This window comes from Gastrolobium bilobum, unplaced genomic scaffold, assembly GCF_033153095.1.
Source record: "Gastrolobium bilobum isolate Gb01-03AN ecotype WA unplaced genomic scaffold, APGP_CSIRO_Gbil_v1 utg18832, whole genome shotgun sequence".
Classification (NCBI taxonomy): Eukaryota; Viridiplantae; Streptophyta; class Magnoliopsida; order Fabales; family Fabaceae; genus Gastrolobium; species Gastrolobium bilobum.
Window position 1 is genome coordinate 219498 of NW_026898189.1, and position 21881 is coordinate 241378.

Sequence of the window (21881 nt, forward strand, 5' to 3'; positions counted from 1 at the left end):
CAGTTATTTATAATAACACTATTCTCTTTACAGTTTTCAATAGATTCCAGTAAATAAATGGAAAAACATTTATGCTAGATAAGTTTTTATTTGCCACACACACTTTTCTCCTAAAGTATATAGGCAAATTTTTGTAAATGAAGTATATTTTGCATGGAACCCACCTTTTTTTTTTTGTTAAAATGGCAAACAAATTTTTCTTCAGCAACTACAGAAAACTTAAACCTTAAATAAATATAAGAAAAAATGTTTATTCTTTAAAGAATTTAAAGTTTAAATTAAAAAACTTCCCATTCTCTTCCCTAATAATTTTTATTATTTATTTTTTTATCTAATTTAAAATGACATAATTTTATATTTTTTACAATAAAAAATACTAATCTCATAAATATATATTATGTGGATAAAACTCTGAATTCCCGCTAGTTAACATACGTAACCGCATTGTTGTCAAAAATTAGTGTAAAAACGTAAAAACTTGTGTTTTTATGTTTTTACTAGAGTGGTACGTGTTAAAACGCAAGTAAAAATAGTCTTTGGTAAAAATGTCGCGTAAAAACGTAAAAGCGATAAAAACTTATGTTTTTACCGTTTTGACCGTTTTTACTTAAAACGAAATTAAAAAAAAAAAGATTTACATAAAAAGAAATTAAAAAAAGGGAAAGGTTATAGTTATTATATTTTTCTTACTACTTGTTACTATCAAATCTTAACCGTTAGATTGAGGAAATCAACGGTTAAGATTTGGTAGTAACAAGTAATAAAAAAAAGTAGTAATTATAACCTCTCCCCTTCAAAAAAAACCCAATTTTCGTTTTCCTCAAATCATATGCACATTATCTTGATATCTTTTTGTTTGGATACATGTCTTTTATAATTATGTCTTATAAAGCTACAATTATATTATAAGTTATGCTATGAGAATCATTTTGTATTTTTGGATCATTCTGTGCATTAAAAAAAGTGGAATTATATCCTGATGAGCGATGATCCAAAATCTGCATAGTGTATGAAGCAGTTAAAGCATATTGGTTATTTATATTGTTAGTCATCACTGTTTATAATTTTGATACTTGGTTATCAAAAATAATTTTCTTTTTTAGATAGATAAGTGGCCCAACACATATATTCATTAAGTGATATTTTTTTTATATGCATATATATAATTTTGTATCTTGATCTTAAGTATTAGAAATTTGAAACTTTACGTTTTCGTGTTGTTTCTACGTTTTACGTTTCTTCCACCCTTTTAATTTCTACGTAAAAACTCGAGTTTGACAACATTGCGTAACCGCTAGCAAGGTTAGACATTTAGCCAAATATTTTACACGGTTAAGGCGATCAAGTCTTCAACGTGGATAAATCTTTGATATCACTGTTGTAGTCAAGTGGATACAATATTTTGTTATTTTTGAAAAAAGTGCAATGTGATCAGAATTTTTTTTTTGAAAAGTGTTGAACTTTTTTTTCAAAATTGAAAAAATGTTATCCACTTAGATATAACAGTACCAAAGATTTATCCCTTCAATGCATATTTAAACTGAATCTGAGCTCAACAGTATTCAAAGTGACTGTTATGATTAGAGCTGACAAAACGGGTTCGGCTCGGTGGACCAACTCACCCCATCAGCAGCTAAACAGGATGAGGAGAGTTGAGTTTTTCAAACCATCTCAAAAGTAGAGCGGGATAAATTTCTTTTTTGACGGGTTAATTATTGGATGGGATGGGATGGGATGGGGTGGGGTGTGATGGGGCAAGGTGCGCCGCCCAATTTGTCACCTCTAGCTACCGTTACTTGATTCATTTGTTCATTATAATAAATTTTTTATGTAGACGTAGCAAAATGATATAAATAAAAAAAAAAGGTTTTGTATAGTTGGTCTGTCTTGCTGTAGCTGAGTTGGTGTTGTGGCTACATAAATGAGAATCGGAGTGAAGAAGCTTCAGCTTCGAAATTGTTGGTGATGGTGAAGAAGCGAAGCTCCAAAGCGACCCTTTTATCGATCTTCATCTCTTTCATTGTTTTCTGTGCCCTTGTTCCTGTTTTCGTTTCTCTTCCTTCTCTCCCCTCTCACCATGCCCATCATTCTAATCACAAGAAAGTAAGCTCCTTTACTCTTTTCCTGCCACTTATTCTCTCTTATATAGTCATTTTTTCACTACAAGCATCCTCACGCTTCGCCATTTTCCGAATTCAGTTTCTGGGTATTGCCAATTATTTAGCTGTTTATTTGACATGAACTAGCTGTTTGCCAAATGCTAATCAAATTGGAAGAATGGACAGAAAATAATGAGACAAAAAAAAAAAAAAAAACAAAATCTCCCATACAATTCAAGTTTTAGTACAAAATTGCATATAGAACGATGAGCTATTTGTTCTTTTCAGCTGCCAAATTGGCAGGAGAATTCAGCGTGGAGTGATTGTAGTTGCTTGCTACAAATTGTTGTACTTGCTGAACAAGTTATATTGGGCTTTTAGTGAAAGAGTTTTTAACTCTTAGCCCGTTTCAATATTGAAAAAATGAAAATAAAATGTTATCATACAAATATTGTCTTCAAATTTGTGATAACTTGAACTATAGCTTTTTCATTGTTTTCTAACTTAACTCCCCTGTGATTGTTTTTATCAGGTTAACATGAAGTTTGAGATTGACAACGATAGGTTCTGGAAAGACGGTGAACCTTTTCAGATCATTGGTGGTGACCTGCATTATTTTCGAGTGCATCCAGAGGTATACATCTTGCTGACATCTCTTAGTTTTGTGAGAGGAATTTTTAACATTTTGGACAGTGCACATCATAATTGCATTACATTCAATGGCAACATTATTGCTGCTTCTTTTTTAAACAGGTTTTGGTTGTTTTATCTTGGTATTTTATGCACATACTCACCAACAGCAAACATATTTTGATGTGATGGGACACAAATGAAATGCTAAAGGGGACTATAAATAATTCATTTATAGAAAAGCTAATAGCATATGACAAGAGTTGAAAAGAAAAGTAACAATTTAATTTTTTTTAAATAGAACTATTGTTTGTTAATTAGTAGGTGATGCCAACCTGATAATTTGTATGTCAGTAGGAGCCAATATGCTTATTAGTTTTTTCCACATCAAGCCTTCATAAGGAATGGTGGAAAATTCTCTTGGCCCCAACTATGAGCTATGTTCTGCCGTGGAGGTCTTTAAATCAGATCCTTGCCTCTGTTCTTGTTCTTAATGAGGATAGAACAAGGTTTTAGACTTAAAAATTGTTGGCAATGGAGATCTGTTTATATTTTGCATCTTCTATTGATTCACCAATTTTATCACTGATAGGAAATGGAAAACATGTGGAATGGAATGACTACTTTGTTGGACATGGAAGTATGTTTTATCTTAGAAAAGTTTAGCTTGAAGTCAAATTCTTTCTCTAGTCTCTCACCAGTCATAATAACTGCAGTGTTGAAAGCAGAAGCAGAACAAAAAAATGGTGTGAGCTATCACCAACTCTTGTAATATTCCTAATAAGGATAACACTGATTGATAAATAAACATTTCCCCATTATTCTTTGTGAGATCATAAGCAGTTTATTTTGTTCAAGTTAAATGCTTTTATTTGGTAATATCATTTTTCTAATTTGCAGTACTGGGAAGATAGATTGTTAAAAGCCAAGGCATTGGGCTTGAACACGATTCAAACATATGTTCCTTGGAATCTGCATGAACCAACACCGGGAGAGCTTGTTTTTGAGGGTTTTGCAAACATTGAATCATTCCTCAACCTTTGTCACAAACATGGTTTCCTTGTGATGGTTCGAGCCGGACCATACATATGTGGAGGTTAGCTATCCTCTAACTTATATACCTAATTGCTCACTTTACCAGTAAGGTGATTGATCTAAATAATAGAAAGTTAAGACCCTTTTCTAGTTGTACTTTTCTTATATATGTTTTTGTCCTACTGCTTACATTGCATTTCTGTTTAATAATTAACATCTTGAATGGCAGATGTGAAATTCATTTCTATTGCTTTGCCTTTATCCTGCACATATATTTGTCATAAAAACTTTAATGATCTTGCTGTGATGATTTTCAAATCTGATTGACGTGTCTAATTTATTATACTGATCCATGATGGCAAACAGTGAATTCTCCCCATACAATATGGCTAAACAAGAGCAGGTAGTGTTTCTTGTTGCCAATCCAAAGTCTGTATGGTCCCATTGTCATCTTTTGGCACAATTATTTTAGTTTCTTATGCTTTATAGATAATCTAGAGATCAAAAGAGCATTTGGCTTTGTGTATGCTGTGCACTAACTTTGACATTGTTCTAGAATACAATATTATCTTTTATACACCCCAAACAATTGCCATCTGCACTGGAGTTGATATTTAGTTGAAAATGTTGATCAAGAATTCTAGATGATGACAATTACCATTGATTTATTTCAGAGTGGGATTGGGGCGGTTTCCCAGGTTGGTTCGCTTCCCTGAACCCATCCCCCAAACTAAGATCTACTGATCCTACTTTTCTTCAACTGGTATGCATGCTTTCCTTATTATATTTTATGATAAGGTTGATTTAACTAGCTACTATCTTCTTCGTATTCATGAATCTTGTGGTTAGAATTGTATTTTTATGTTTTTCTCTTCTAGATTTCTGTTTCATATATGCCTTTCTGCTTTTCTTTAATGTTTTGTGATTTTGGAAGTAGACCCCAATATGCCTATTGTGTTTCATAATTGATCCATATTTTATTAGATATTCTGTCACATTTGTAACGACCCAAGTATTTAAAAAAAGTAATAAAAATAAAATAAAATAAAAATAATAAATAAATATTTGGATAAAAGAATAATTATAAAATATGATTAATTATTAAAAAATAAAATAAAAATAATTATAATGGCAAATGGATTAATAATAAGGTAGATACATAAATAAAATAAATGCAAGAGACACAGTTTCATAAATTGTGAAAATAGATTATATAATCAATTAAATAATCTGATTATAAAAATAATAATAATAATAATCATTTGTTTTATACAGATGAACGTATATGACAAGTTAACGAAATATATGTGGGGAGAAGGATAAAGGCTGAAGATTTTTTTTCAAGTAATAATGAATAACACAGGTGGTATAAAAATTGTGGAGCAACTCCATAAGAAGATAAGCACAACTTCTCTCTACATATACAAAACGTCTCTGTTAATTTAACTGCAGAAGAAATCAAAAATCGGTGAAAGGGAAGGACCACGACAGTAAAGTATCTTGAGTGGGCAACCCTTCTCACTTTTTCTTTCAACATTTTCAAATTCTCCGCTACCCACATCCTTTTCTTGCTTTATGGTGCATTTTTTTGTCTCTGATACCATAAAAAGTAACATCTTTTATAATTCATATATAAAGTATATCACATTGATTATTTGGGTGCTCCAAATCCATTCACGCAATTTTTTTTTTTTAAATAGTCTAAAGATTAATTTCTTCATATACTAGTTCATAGTCATAAACCCCGGCTCATATCCCATATAGGTTTTTTTTTTTTTTTAAAAAAAAAAAAAACAGTTAAAATTAGTGGCTTGCAGGCCCAAAATAATCCACACTATAAAGTAATGGATTTTTATACTCCTACATCAATATCTACAATCAAAAGGATGATAGGAGTAGAAATCCTACAAAAGGGATCTCCAACTACATAGCTAAGTAAACGAATAGAGGCATAAGTGAGCCTCTTTATGGTCTTCATAAATCAAGATAAGCATTTTCCATCCTGTGCTACATAGATATATCCAAACCATTGCGTACTAATCTAGAAATAATCTTGAGCATTTTCGAACTATACATTTCCAGATTAGTACGCAATGGTTTGGATATATCTATGTGGCACATGATGGGAAATGCTTATCTTGATTTATGAAGACCATACAGAGACTCACTTATGCCTCTACTCGTTTACTTAGCTATGTAGTTGGAGATCCCTTTTGTAGGATTTCTACTCCTATCATCCTTTTGATTGTAGATATTGATGTAGGAGTATGAAAATCCTTTACTTTATAGTGTGGATTATTTTGGGCCTGCAAGCCACTAATTTTAATTGTTGTTTTTTTTTTTTTGAAAAACCTATATGGGATATCTGTATGAGCCGGGGTTTATGACTATGAACTAGTATATGAAGAAATTAATCTTTAGACTATTTAAAAATAAAATAAAAAAGTTTGCGTGAATGGATTTGGAGCAGCCAAATAATCAATGTGATATACTTTATATATGAATTATAAAAGATGTTACAACATTATTCATGTTCTTGTTTTAGTTAAAATTATTTTTTTTTCCCTTTTGAACATTTAAGATTTTTTTTTTTAATCTTTAACAGTTTCTGTACTGTCCGCATGATAATCTAGACTTTCTAAGAAGAATGTTGATGCATTATTCTCTAATTTATTTGGTAGTGATACAATGCTTGTTATGAATTACATTATGTTGGCTTTATCATTCCAGCGCCATCCTTAGGATTCTTGGGCTTAACATCCCAACCCATGGACTTATAATGGGTGCAGCCCCTTGCTGCTTGATAATGATTGTTGATGAGGCTCTAAGAAGACACCAAGAAATAATGTTGCATCCTCAATAGCAGCAGCCTAAGGTTTTGGTGTAGAACTGTAGTGGCAGGTGCTTGGTACTACAAGGGATAGTGTTGCAACAAAGGAGTCTGGAGCTTGAGATTGTCATTACCTCTTCTAAGGCCAGACTTCTTAGGCCTTGCATGCCCTGCTTCTGCTACATCTTAAAATTAAATAAATTATGGTTGCATGTAATCTCAAGATAATTGAATTGAGCTGAATCAAGTTGTGACAATTGAAACAAGTAGTGCAAATTTCATTTAGATAGTTGAACGATTTACAAGTGCAGATGGGATTAGATTAGCATTAAGAGGGAAAGGATATTCTGGAAAGAATATACCAAATGGTTAGAAAGCTAGGAGGTGGTTAGTTAGTTGAGAGGATAGGCAGTTAGGAGTTGTTAGATTCCCCAACTATATAAGGGAATATGCTTTTGGTTAGGATCATCTTCGGAGAGAATTTTAGTTACACTTGGAGTGCTAAGTTGAAGGGGAGTGCTTCTTGTGAGGAAATTTCGTCTCTTGTATGCTATTTGTTTTCCATCAATAAAATTCATTATTTTCTATCCTTTTCTATATTATCTCTACTCCATTACTACACACATTCAGCCTTCTAGAAATCCAGAGCTGTATCATGATGACTATTTATGTAATAACATTGCCCATATGTAGACAACCTAGTGCCTGTTTTGTAGGCATATAGGTGTCTGTGAAAGCTGCATGCCTGGATGTATGCATGTCTCTTGTTTTATGGACACCTTAACTAAGCCTAAGACTGGTTATGTTTCAAATGACAACCTCCAGGATCAAAATTCGGACTCAAACTAACCAAAAATTAGTTTGGCTAGTCTTGCCTCATTTGAACACCCACCACTGTGTTTGAATTTTGAATGCGTATACTACCCTTTTTTTCCTTTGCTTAAGAACATAGGAACTGCGAGTTCCAGCAGAGAATATGGGGCCTTTTTACAACCACACCCATTTGGAAGTACCTTCAAATATGTATACGATGGAGCTAAAGCTTAAGGCTTCTCTGCGAATGGCGTAACTTCAGGATAGAGCAGAAGATTGGCCACCTTACCAAATAGCTATAGGTGGGATTCAAACCCAGGCATTGAGCAAGTTGGGTGAACTCATTTACCACCGAATCAACCTTGTTGGGGGCTCTTTTTAATGCTTTTGCTGTCACAGGCTATGCTATGAAACCATCTATTAGTTATTTTCCAAAAGGAAAGGATGAAACTTTGTTTGTGGCTTCATTACAACAATGTCTTCTAGTGGTTTACATGGAATAGGTTAAACAAACCCTAAAGATTATTGAGCTGATAAAATTTTGTACGCCATTCTAGATTCTGTATCTAAAAACTTTGATTTTCCTGAAACATCTATATGCTTGTAAGCATTTGTTGTATGTCTTTCTCTGTTTATGCATTACTATTATTGAAGTTTGGACTTATTATGTTTGGCATTTAAGGTTGAAAGATGGTGGGGTAACCTGCTTCCAAAATTTGTTCCTCTCCTGTATGACAACGGAGGCCCTATAATAATGGTTCAGGTATGTTGCTTTTTGGTCGAATTTATTGATTGCATTTACCTGATTGGCATTAATATACTAGATGTTTACAAAACTTAAAATATATGAAAGTATATTCTGACTTCAGAAACAGAAATTGATAAGGTCCAACCAGAATTATAAGATGCAAAAGAAGACATGGAAAATTATATTGATAATAGTTGATTCAACTGGAATTCAACTCAGAACAGTAAAACAGAGCAAGATTTCAGTACCAGATATGAAGAAGAAACTGTCAAATAACAAGAAAGAGGAAAAGATATTCCAAGAGAATTCGAGAGTTCCTGGTCTCTCCCAAATGCCTAAGTCCCAGTCCCAAAGATGGTTAATGCTTTTCCATGATCCCCTTTTATGCACAGAATTGTATAGCTCTAGAAGCTTCCCGTAATTCCACCAAATCAGCCTTATTCTAACCGTTTCTCATATTAACCGAATGATGAGTATGTGCTGCTGACTCAGTAAGTGGTAGCGGAGCTAAAGATCCCCTATAACTCTCCCTAAAATACATCCTCATCTTCTTTGGCTCCCTAACAGAAATCTATGTACATAAGTTGAAAAATGGATGGATTGCCTTGTTGAGATTATAGGAATATGATGGAAAATGAGAAGAGGCATTTGGATAATTAATATGATGTGTTTTAGAGACAAAGAACTTAATACCTTTCACTAATAATCAAGATCAAATACTAATGTTGTACGTAGAACTTGACTGGTACAAGCCCAGCCCAATAAGACCACTAACATCACAAGACTCCGAAATAAATAAGAATCCTAGTATTCTAACATCTCTTGTCCTATTTGTTTTGTTTCTCCAAAACTTAAATTACATGTGGTTTGTTAACATTTAGTGGAAGTTAGTTTGTCTAAATATGAAGATATTCCCCTATTGTTGTGAATTCCTGAATGCTGGAATATCTTTATTACTATAGTTACCATGATTGTATATTTGAAGATTTATGTATTTCTTCTCTCTTGAATTTTTACTGCTTATCTCATGAAAGAAGACTTAGATTGACTTATATGACATTGTTTGACACAGATTGAAAATGAATATGGTTCTTATGGAGATGACAAAGTATATCTCCATCACCTAGTTACTATGGCTAGAGGTCATCTCGGGCATGATGTTATTTTGTAAGATTTTTTTTTGTTTTTGAACCCTATATCTTCTATAGAATATTCTAGAGTATTAGAATTATTTTTATGGGTTTCGATTTTCTCATGCGGTAGGAGAAAATTTTCTCATGTAGTAGACACATCTAACGTGGGACCCACATCTATTGAAAAAATAAAAAAGCAAAAGAAAATATTGCACGCAAATCGAAGGGTCACTAGTAGGAGAAAACAACTCTTCTACGACATGAGAAAATGTTTTCCCTATTTTTATTAGCTACTAGCTGTTAGACCCTTTGATTACTGTTCTTTATTACTCTTTTTTACTGTAACTCTTGAGCTACCGGTTGTAATCTGTATATAAGGAACCCTTTGGGTCTCAAAGTAATATATGAAAAAATATTCAAAATCGTATTCTACATCTTCATTGTTCTTAAACTGAAGTATCCTGCTGTAATATGATGTAGAAGATATAGCAGCATCTCTGGTACAATTTTATTCCTTTAAAACTCTTGAATTTATATATATACATGGTCAATCTTTCAGCCAATTAATTGCTATAATGCTCTAGTGCCACATCCTTGTCTTCGGGGGACTAGAGTCATCCAAAGTGTTAGATCATGGGTTTAAGGTCTCCTCGGTCTCCATGTGTATCTGTCAGTCTCATAGGTTTTTAACTGCCAAAATTTCAAATGTGAATAAAGAAGTAAGATAGTGATAAGAAATAGGAAAATGGGAGGAAATGAGAGACAACTTATAGAAAGAGGAGGGTGAAGTGGGATAGACAGAGAAGCTAAGGAGAGAGATTAAAAAAAGTCAGTCAAAACTCTATTCTAATTACATGGTAATCTCTATATAGGCATATTTTACTAGTCCTAAATCTATTGCATAAAAACAATTCCAGCTCCAAGTAGTCCCAATTTTAAGCTATTGAAGCCAAAACCTTAGTTTTAATCCTAACATACAAGAACAACTTTTCAATAATACAATTAAATGAATAATTATGAACATCATGAATCTTTGTAGATTTTATTTCATTTTCCATCTCTTAATCTTACTTTCACTAATATATTCTTCAAGAAGACATCAATACATGCCCTGCTCCGCTTTTGATGGGATATGTATCTCAAAATTATGCAATATATAGTTTTCTTGCATCTTCATGATTAACTATACCAATTTAGTTGAGTCTTGCGCACGTTATAGAAATTCATGTCAAGACATATTATAATGTTCAAGGAATTAAAAGATGGTAAATAGTTTTTTGTAGAACCAATCATGGAGACAGTAAGAGTCCTCTCTTACCTTCATGCACACTTTAGAGTGGCATTTTTAAAGTTTTGAGATACATCGGATAATGCTAAATGATAGTAAATTGTTCAGATTAAGGTATTGAATTTTTTATCGGGGTTATGTAACGCCCCGTTGTACACTCAGAAACGTTAACATTACTTATGATATTAAGCGCAGTTACAATCACATTGGTTCAATTAAAACTACGGATAAACTTTTTTCCTTTAAACATTGTTCATTTTTAAAAAAAAAAACAAAACCGTATTTAATATAACCAAAACCGTAATTGTAACCATGTAACATTCTCTAAACTGAGACCACTACACTTAACCGTTTACTCTAACCTTTTCATTATGATAAGCTAGATGTCTAGGGCTTTCCGGAAACATATTACAATAACCATTTGGTTAAGTATAGCCGTAGTTATTAAATTCGCAAGATAGCTAACGAAACTGAACTTTCGGGATTGTAGCATCAACTTCAATCTTAAACTAGTATTTATATACTCATCCAATGAGTCTAATATTTTATAGGGTTATAGCCCTATGTGGTAGCTTTACATAGGTTCAAACCGCGCTCAATTTGGATTACCGTAGCTACAGTTATGAATTTTCTAAGAAAAAGCGGTGTTGATTCCATAGGGGCCCGGCGCTAATAGCGCCACGTTTCAATGCTACGACGCCAACAGCGCCGCAGGTCTCGAGATAGACGCCCAAAACAGGGAATTTCAACCTACTTTGTTATTTCACCCATAATTTGGGTTATACTAACCTAATTGACACAATTTTGATCTCGTTGGAAAGCTAAAAGAAAGATCTATAACTTCCAAGAAGACCAAGGGATCGAATTCTATCACATGGGGTATGAAAAATGGACCACAAGACAGAGTATTCTTATAATTAGATGGATTCTCAACCCAAATGTTTTCTTTCACCTAATTGACATTGTAGAACTACCACAATACATAATCCTTGCCATTTCAAGTCACATGATATCAAAATAGGCTTGAAAGCCCTTTCATCATACATTAGCATAAAATTACATCATGTTCAATATACCAAATACAACCATCCAAATGAAGAACTTAACTATTACAATACATGATCAAAGTCATTGCCTATATACATCATATGACAATTAACATCACAATGATCATGGGCTAAGTCACAAAAATATGCACTTAATTATGATGCTACAAAATGACATGTACATTCACTATTATCAACAATGTGCATCCTATACAAAGTTTTCTACCAAAATGCAAGATACAACGAAATTTAGATACTTGTGAGGCACTTCAAAATAATCAAAGGACATGCTATAAAATGCAATCTACTCATGCTTTTTGCCTCTTCCTGCATTATCCTTGCTTGTACCTGAAAGGGGGCCCCATAACACGGGATGATATATATATATATATATATATATATATATATATATCTCATTAAACCAGGGGTCCTTGAAGGATCTCTCCACCCCACAGTTCACTCACAATATAATAGCAATAACAGTAAATAATGCAATAAATACATATCCATGCAATGTGTAAAATATCTCCATAAGACATCCCTCGAGCTCTTTTGCCGTCCTAAGGATACTCAGATGTAAATAGTCCTACTGGTCAGCTAAACTACCAAGTAAGCGTTACGCAACGTCTTGCAACTTACCCCACACTCATGCTTGACCGTCATGCATGGTTTTACCCATTCTCCGAATTTACCATCTTGTGTGGAAAATACAACACATGCACATACATATAACAAGGCATTATACCACTCTATTGCATTTACATACACTTCAACAATCACTACCCTTTCAGAGCTTGGTGGAACAATAAAAAGATCAACTCCCAAGGTCCGAAGGCTTACCTCAATTCGCTTCCAACTCAACTTTTGTTCACCACCAATTTGCAATCAATCGAACTTAAATTCCAAGTTACAATCTCCCAAATATACACCAATGCTTGATTCAACTCAAGTAGACTAAATCTAGTTCCATTGTCTCCACCAATGGTTGGTCACTCACTGTTGGTCAACTTGCCTCAATCCTAGCAACCATATGGACACAATCAATCATTCAACCAAACCATGGCTTACAATGCAAGAATCTCACAACTCCAAGCATAATTTTCCAAAATATTGAAAGTAATCCAAATGACTATCTAAACTCATTTCTACCGATTATTTATCACTCCTAACAACATTTACAAAGGAACTAAGCCTCAATCAAACTCCAACTATACTAACTCAAGTCACATTTTCAATATTTTCAATATGGAACCTTAAGTGTGAATCTCATTAAAACAACAAGAAGGGTGGAAATGCTTACCACAACACCACCATAAGGGTCCAAGGAAGAGGTACCAAGCAACAAGAAGGCAAGGCTTCACCTCTAGCTTCTCCAATGTCCATATTTTCGCCCCCACACAAAGCCAAAATCTCCCTCCACAATGGTTCCCAACTAAAATGGAGTGGTAGATTTTGAAGAGGATGAAATTTGAGGCTAGATTGGCTTTGGAATGGATGGATTTGATGGAGAAATGAGGAAGTTAGAGTTTGAGCTTCAAAATTGGTTCTCTCTTCCTCCCTCTCTATTTTGCCCGACGAAGAAGAAGGAAGAATGGGAAGAGTTTGGGTATTTTAACACTTAACTAAAGTAAATAAATTCCAACTGGGTAAAAACTTATCTATCTAGTTAACTCTATTCTCCTTCCAACTTTATCCATTGGTCAGGGATATTTTTACCTTCCTATTCCGAACTTTACTTTTACATTCCGGGTAATTTTGCTTACACATATTTTTACCCCAAAAATCTCACTGGCTACACCTTTTACTCCAAAGTGACTTGAATTCGTTTAATTAAGTCTTTTACTTTTTTTTTTTTTGGTAAAAAGTCTTTTACTTAATTAAACCCCATAATGCATGATTAATTATTTAATCACATGCAATTTTTTAATTAAACAGGTTAGGGATATTATAGATTACGGGAAGGATTGGTTACTAGCTTTTCAACTTTTTGAGCTTCTATTTGTATGTACTAAAAATCCTAAATTTAAAAGTGATAATGGAAAGGTGTGATATCTAGGTTTGTCTGAGGAAGATCTCCTTCTTTTGTTATTATTTTCCTTATGTTCACTGTTTACAGATATACTACAGATGGAGAGACCAGGGAATTACTTGAGAAGGGAACTATTCGAGGAGATGCTGTCTTTTCAGGTGAAATTCCAGTAGCGTAAATGGTTAACTATAAGGTTTTACAAATATTTATCTTATCCTCCTCTTTCTCTCCCTCCCTCCGTATAAAGATACTTGAATAAGGAAAATATTCAAAATATGAGATATAATATGCCAGGATACGTTAGTATAAACTCATAAAAAATAAAGTATGAATACTTAAATCAGTATAAACATCTGTATACCATTTCCAATTAATAACAAGTCTAATTCATAAAACAAAATGTAATACTTTACCATAATTAATAACAATTTTATTCATAAATCTGGATTTTGACCCTTTTTTTTTGGGTGGGGGTGGGGATGGTTTGCATGAGTTGATGGCAATAAGTGAATCCATCTATTTTAACTGTAATTACATATTATTCTCATTAGTATGCTCCACATACATATTGTTACGATTTCGACAAGTGCACCGGTCGTACAAAAGTAATATAGTGAAAAGAGTGGGTTGTCGTTCCCATGAGGATTGATTTATCAAACAATAACTTACTTATATAACCAAAGTTAGATCAATCTTGGGAGTTCTTGAGAATATGATGTTGATTTAGTAAAAACAGAAATTTAAAACAATATTTTTGATTTTCAAGATTGAGAACAAGAATGCAGATAAGAACGGAATAACAACGAGTTGAAATTTAATATGCAAGAGCGTACCTAGGGATTCAATTTCCCTAACGTTTTTCTAATAAATCTACCCTTTTATGCAATCAATATTCAAAATCGAGTTACTGACGGTTCTTTAAAATTAATTAAACCTCCCAATCCCTTGGTGATTTAATCCTTTACTTTATTCAAAATCCTAATGCCTTAGAAATTTGCCTTAGAGCAAGCATTAAAAACAAGAACCATATAGTCATAGAATTTGTAAACCTATGCCTAGATCATACAAACCGTAGCAATTAATCAATCGGAATCCAGACGTCAATATTCCTATTGTCATACAAGACTCTAGTGTCCATTCGCAATTGGTCAGATCACAAACGAACTTTAAAAATTAAAACAGATTAATTGCATAAATCAATCATGAATATCAATTACAAGAAAACATAAACAGTGTTAGGAACCCATTGGTTCCATCTCACCCTATCCACATAAAGAAAAGTAGCCTAACATGTTCATGAAAACAATGACAATAGATGAAGAATAATTAAGAGTCATAGAAAACTTAGTGATTAAAGAACGGTGATGAAATCTTGAAGCTTTTCTTCTTCTTCTTCTTCTCTAAAAGAACGCTCCTCTGCCTCCCCAAGATTGCTCTGGCCGCCCAAGAATGAATAAAATTAACCCTAGACGCCCCTTTTTAATGAAAAAAGTCAGTGGCCTTCTGGTTTTGAACTGCTCGCTAAATGTTCGCTATAGTGAGTTATTTCTAGCGAGATAAATGTCACTTCTCACTAACTGCTCGCTATAACGAGCTTATTCAGCAAGTTATTGTGCTAGTTTTGTATTTTGGGCATGTCGGTTGTACTTGTCCAATTGATGTGATCTTGGTCTCATTGGAAAGATAAAAGAAGGATCTACAACTTCTATGAAGAGCACGAGATCCAAATTCATCATCTTGGATACTAGAAATTGGTTGGAAGATAACTTTAGGAATATTTTCACTAAATGACTACTTCATTCTTGAAATATCACTACTTCAGCTCTTCCTTGAGTTGAGTCTTGATTTCTCCCGGCTTCCTTGACCCATCAATGTTGTGATTTAGCATTTTTTTTTTTGGTTGAAATGTGATTTAGCATTTTAAACCTGAAAACAATATAAAAAGAAGTCAGAATCGTGCCCAAATATTAGAACCCTATAATCTTTTGCATTCATTAATTATCACTATATTCTTGATCATATTCATCATTATTTAATCTATTTTTGATCTTAAAAACATAGTGTCTTTGACACTTATCACATATCATTAACCTTTGATCATATAACCTAATACATATATTCTCTTTTTGTAGCTGTTGACTTCGGTCCTGGCTCTGACACTTGGGCGATATTCAAGTTACAAAAGGAGTTCAATGCCCCAGGAAAATCACCACCATTGAACACGTAAGTGCACTCCTATGGAATATTATTTTTGTTTATCAAATGCTAAATACTCAAAGTGCTCGTCATATCAGCGAATTCTACACTGGGTGGCTTACACACTGGGGAGAAAAATTTGCGAGGACTGATGCTGAGCTTACAGCAGCTGCTCTTGAAGAAATTTTGCGGAAAAATGGTTCTGCAGTCCTCTATGTAGGCCTCAACCTCCACCCCTGTACTGTGTGCAAATTGCATTTTGAATAATCCTTTTGTTTTGGGTTTTCTAAATTTCAGATGGGGCATGGTGGGACAAACTTTGGATTTTATAATGGAGCAAATACTCATGCAGACGAGGCTGACTACCAGCCTGATCTCACTTCATATGATTATGTAAGGAATCTTTTAACCCACATGTTGCACCTTCGTTTGTGAATTGTTGTATGCATATTACAAACTGGATTGACTATCTCATATCTAGGATGCACCAATTACGGAAGCTGGTGATGTTGACAATTCAAAATTCAATGGTATGGATGTTGTGTTCTCTCTCATTTTCAAGTTGTGATTCTGTACTTTAGAGTTAGTTGATACTTACATTTTTAATAAATTTCTTTTTTTGTGACTATTTACGAATCCCTAGTCCAAAGCACTTTTTCATACTATAAGAGCAAAAGTAATTGAGTCAAATAGAAACTCCAAGTCTAAATAGCACTAGCTGGATTACCATTTCTGAGTTCTCCCCTGCTGAGGGCATTCCGATTATATGCATGCCTTCTTCTAAGAAAGGGATTTTTCCCCTACCGAAGCCATTCACTTCTAGCAGTCATGCACTACTCTCCATTGCTCCACCGTACTAGGGTCCAATGAGTCCTTGAACCACATTATTGCACAGTTCAACTTAAATTGAAAGCTTTAAATAAGGGTATTAGCATTATAACTGCAAGAAGTTTGAAAAAGCTATGCGCATATGAGAATGCAATGAATCCAGCACCTGTAGGAGCTGCATATATAATGTAGTGAGACAAAAGAAAATGGTATCACGGATACAGGTAAGTTTTGTGACTTTCAGTCCTAAATAACTGTAGTTCTAAAATTGAATGACAAGCGGGAAGAAAAACTAAAATTAACAAACAATTTTCAACTTAAAATTACATCTTTTTACTTTATATGCATTGCTATATTTATTTCATGCTTATTTTCTTGTTTTAAGCTTGGTCGAGGTTTCTATGCCACACCCTGTGTAACTTAGGCTTTTGGACTTAAGATATTCCTATTATCCTCTTGGGAAAAGAAAATATAATATTTGTTATATTTTGGGTGTTCATGTAAAGAAACAGGAGCATTCCACATTAAACAGGGACTGGACAAGCCAGTATTCAACTGAGTTATGCTTTTTATGAATCAGACTTATGAGGAACTTTACGATCTATAATGTTTACTGCTTTAATCACTTCTGTACTGGCATATAATATGATATGTTCAGTTGTAAATTAGTCATTGCAGAATATTTTTCATTGACCCAACCTAATATTCTTTTCCCCTTCTGTTTTATTATTATTATTATTTGTTAAATTTTGCCAAACAAAAGTCTTAACTTGATGTATATGTTTCAGCTATTCGAAGGGTTATAGCCCGATATAGCTCAGTACCTCTTCCATCTGTTCCTCCTAGTAATGGAAAGACTAGTTACGGATCAATTCACTTACAAAGAAAAGCTTTCTTATTTGACATGTTTGATTTCACCAGTTCCACCAATGTGTTTGAATCTGAAAATCCAATGTCAATGGAGTATGTGGGCCAGGTATGTGATTACTGTTCATACTGTTGCAAGATTCCAAAGCGATATATTATTGAAGCTTTAATGCCTTTTTGTCCAGTTGTTTGGTTTTTTATTGTACGTTACTGAATACAAAGCAAAGAGAGGCGGAAGTATTTTGTTCATACCAAAGGTGCAATTTAGATTCTGTCCTTAATTCTCATTCTGTTGTATTCCAGCTATTTTCTTCAGATACTATCATCTTATTTCTATTACCCAATAGCTAGAAAGTTTGCAGAATGTCTCGTCTGTCTAGAAGAATATAGCTTCTCTAAATGTTATGAATTATGAATGTGCAGTTGCATGACAGAGCTCAAGTATTTATCTCATGCCCTTCTGAAGAGAGTGATTCAAGGCCAACTTATGTTGGTACCTTGGAAAGATGGTCAAATAACAAACTCAGCCTTCCTGAATTTAAATGCCATTCTAACATCAACTTACTTATTCTGGTATATACCTGCTTTATTCATGTATTCTTTTTTTGGTACATAGAAAAATATTTTGGGGTTTTTCAATTGAGCTGCTTATGTCTTGGATAAAGCGAGTTTTAATTTTTTTTTTTTATTGTTTCACCGGTGGGAATCCACGTCCTTCTTTGTGGGGATTAGGGAGTACCAAAGAATTATCATAATTATTGGCTATTTTAACTTTAGTTTGCATCGTACATAGAGCATAACTCTTGTTACTTGACATTTACTCAAAGAAGATAAGATAAATAAGTAATATAATTATGTTTATCCTTTCTATTCCTAAAGTAAATCCCAAATCATGTGAATTAAATATTGTGTCTGATAGCATAGGTAAACTGTTCCTTCATAACTGAAAGGTCATGAGTTCGAATCCAGAAAACAGCCTCTTTGCAACTATGCAAGGGTAAGGTTGCATACTCCACCCTACACTCGCTAGTCGGGTGTAACGGGGAGTGGTTTTTTATAGCATAGGTAATATCAGAAGTTAGTTGCTGAACTGTACTGGCATATTTTATATTGTTCGTGTAAGTTGACATCATTTATTAATTAACTGCTTAATTTAGTAATATAGTTGGTTAATTATGATTATGAAGGCAATGCGTTTATATAGATTAAGATGGCATCAATAAACTTCTGAAGAGTTTCCTTAAGCTTTTAATATTTTATGGGATTTAATTGAATGTTTTCACCTCCCCCACTCTTTTTGTAGGTTGAAAACATGGGTCGTGTAAATTACGGGCCTTTCATCTTTGATAGCAAGGTAAAAGTCATTTGAAGATGATGATGATGATGATGATGATGATGATGCTACTTGTAGAGTTTGATCGTGATTGGCTGTTCTTTGACTTTGTCATAACTTCTACAGGGCATTCTGTCCTCTGTTTATCTGGACGGGAAAAGTGTACATGGATGGAAAATGTACCCTGTTCCTTTGCACAACCTGAATGAAGTGCAAACTTATAATCCTATCAAGAAGGCTGCATATTCTGCATTCAATGAAGTATCAGCATCCACAAAAAGATTGGTTTATAAGTCTGGTGTGGAAATAAAAACATAATACCTTTTCTTATCAATGCTCTTTCTTATCTCATTATGCTCAATCATCACTTCACGGGATTTTGAATCAATGATGTAAATCTGTAACCAATGTGTTTCTTTTCTTTTTTCTTTTCCTTTTGCAGAGAATACTTCAACAGAACCTGCTTTTTATTCTGGCGATTTCTTCATTGATAAATCAAGTCAGATCAAGGATACGTTTATATCATTCAAAAATTGGGGAAAAGGAATTGCTTTTGTTAATGACTTCAACCTAGGAAGATATTGGCCTGTAAAAAAGTCTTCTATCCCTCTTGATCGAATTATAGTTGTGATTGTGTTGCATGATTTAATAGTTAGTTCTCTATATATGATTGTTTTTCCTTTCAGATATTGATTTATGGTTTTTTAACAGTTGAGAGGACCACAGTGCAACCTCTACGTTCCTGCTCCAGTCCTTAGGCAAGGAGATAATTTTTTGGTATGACTTCGCAATAGTTATTATTTGTCTCTGTCATTTATTATTGTATATGTAATATAAATTTATCTATCTTAAGTTATCATCCCTTAACATACTCAACTTAAAAAGGAAGGTCCTAATTCTACACCCTATCACTTCTAATACTAATGTCCAACTGTTTCTAGTTGTGGTCTAATAACTTGAATTTTTTTTTTTTTGGCAAATTAACTCGAATTTTCTCTAAGATTTAAGCTAACTTCATTATTGTGGAAATATCATTGAGAATCACGACTTGATTCAACACTCTTGTGTACAGGTAATACTCGAGTTGGAACATCCAGACCCTGAACTTTTGGTACACACAGTTGATGGGTCAGACTTTACATGCGGCTATAGTCAGTTGAATGTCCATCAGATGTAATATCGTATCATAAAATTATGCTGACCTTTGAAAATGTATGGAAGATTGTTCTTGGAAATCGAATTAAAATATAAGGTAGAGAGTTGTGGTTTATATTTAGTATAAGTTATGGCATAACGTTATTATATATATAGTACTTTTCCAATTAAAGTCAGTGCATAATACATTCATTCAAGAAGACATTTTTTTTGGTATCCCAAGAAGACATTTTTTTTGGGTATCCAATATGGGGAATGACCCCAGACGGGCTAACAAGAAGAAATACAACGAGTTCTACCCAAATCACTTAAATCAGTTAAATACAGTAAATAAATCCCACTAGGGGATCTGAAAAAGAGCAGAAATCCTCTTGATCTAGATTTTCAAATGGGAGATTAGAGAGTCAATCTGCACAGCAATTCCCTTATCTATATGTGTGATTTAACTTCACTGTCCAATCTTTGTCCATCCATGCCCATATACGAGTCACAATATGAGACTCAGAGGCTGGCTCTCCTATCTGGGTGAGCCACGTGATTGCTACTTCAGAATCACTTTCAATGATAACTTTTCTCCAACTTACTTCCCATGCCATTTCCATCCCTTTTAAAATTCTCCATAGTTCTGCCACATTAGCATTACAAACACCAATCCGGTAAGAGAATCCATTCAATCACTTACCAGAACAATCTCTAATCACTCCCCCACACGCTGCCATTCCCGGATTTCCTTTGATCGCTCCATCAGTGTTAACTTTGGCCCACCCCATTTCAGGAAATTTCCAATGAATTAAGATCTCCTCTTTTGTTCCATGCTCTACGCCATTCTCTTTCCTATTAGCAACTATCCATACCTCCTCAGTATACGTAATTATACTATTCAGGTTGTATGCATATGGATTCCCTTGGACTCCATGAAGCCTTTCATTTCTCCATTGCCAAAATTTTCAAACAACCACCGCAAAAATTGTATGCCAAGGAATGCCTCTTATAACTTCAGTGTTTACTTTCAAGTTGGACATGGTCCACTCTTGCTCATCTGATGTTAAAAAATTGATGCAAACCGTGCTAGCTGCCAAACCATCCCATAACTTCCTAGCAAAATAGCAGTCTCTCAATGAATGCATTAAAGTTTCATCTCCATTATTACACATAATACACATCGGACCTCCCAGATTCAAGCTTGGCATTCTCTCTTTTGTTGGAAGCTTACCATGGGCTACTTTCCACAAAAACAGTTTGATTCTCTGTGAGCCTTTCCATTTCCATATATCTTTCCAAACATCAGCTCTCTCACTTGTGGACGATGTGTGATTATCTAGCAGCTTGTAAATGCCACTCACTGAGACAATCCCTTTACTATGAATGTTCCACTTTAACTGATCAGGGCCATCTAACTTATTGGGGGGAAGATGGCTTTGAATTGTTTGAATTTTCTCATAAGGAAGCCACCTAGATAACTCTTCAATTTTCCATTCACCATTTTCATTAACATATTCAGCTACCTTTTTTGCTGCTTCTTCCCATGGTATTGGCATCAAAGATCTGTCCATGAGTCTGCTATTACTGGTTGCCCATTTGTCTTGCTAAAACATAACACTATTTCCATTTTCTATCTCCCACCTTGCATGATCTTCCATTTTTTTTCCACATTAAAAAGATGTTTTTCCATAATAGAGTCCCCAGCTTTATATGCAAATATCTCCATACCTTCTCTGTTTCCAGCATATTTGGCCCTTTGTAATTTTGCCCACAACGTTTGGGGGTTAGTAAAAATATTCCATGCCATTTTAGCCAAAAAAAAGCATCATTAAATAATGCTATTTTTTTTAACCCCAAACCCCCATCAAA

At 33.9% G+C, this 21881-nt stretch overlaps 2 protein-coding genes across 4 annotated transcripts; one reads left to right on the forward strand and one right to left on the reverse strand.

Moving 5' to 3' along the window:
* The first annotated feature begins 1901 nt into the window (after positions 1-1901).
* LOC133313696 (beta-galactosidase 17) lies at positions 1902-20159 on the forward strand. Of its 3 annotated transcripts, none has more exons than XM_061515096.1 (19): positions 1902-2103; positions 2632-2733; positions 3630-3825; positions 4439-4527; positions 8090-8170; positions 9228-9322; positions 13739-13809; positions 15784-15874; positions 15946-16063; positions 16145-16240; positions 16329-16377; positions 17464-17651; positions 17728-17799; positions 17966-18115; positions 18846-18896; positions 19002-19173; positions 19318-19463; positions 19587-19652; positions 19948-20159. In XM_061515096.1, exons 1-19 carry the CDS (start codon positions 1966-1968, stop codon positions 20050-20052), a joined length of 2076 nt encoding a protein of 691 aa, XP_061371080.1. In that variant the 5' UTR covers positions 1902-1965; the 3' UTR covers positions 20053-20159. The 3 variants fall into 3 exon arrangements, with proteins under 3 accessions (XP_061371080.1, XP_061371081.1, XP_061371083.1); XM_061515099.1 differs by lacking the exon at positions 1902-2103 and adding an exon at positions 2107-2206; XM_061515097.1 differs by lacking the exon at positions 17728-17799.
* A 296-nt stretch (positions 20160-20455) lies between these two features.
* On the reverse strand, positions 20456-21583 carry LOC133313708 (uncharacterized). The gene is made up of 3 exons (XM_061515115.1): positions 21095-21583; positions 20713-20884; positions 20456-20655 (listed from the first exon to the last, which is right to left on the reverse strand). Exons 1-3 carry the CDS (start codon positions 21581-21583, stop codon positions 20456-20458), a joined length of 861 nt encoding a protein of 286 aa, XP_061371099.1.
* Positions 21584-21881: the final 298 nt, after the last annotated feature.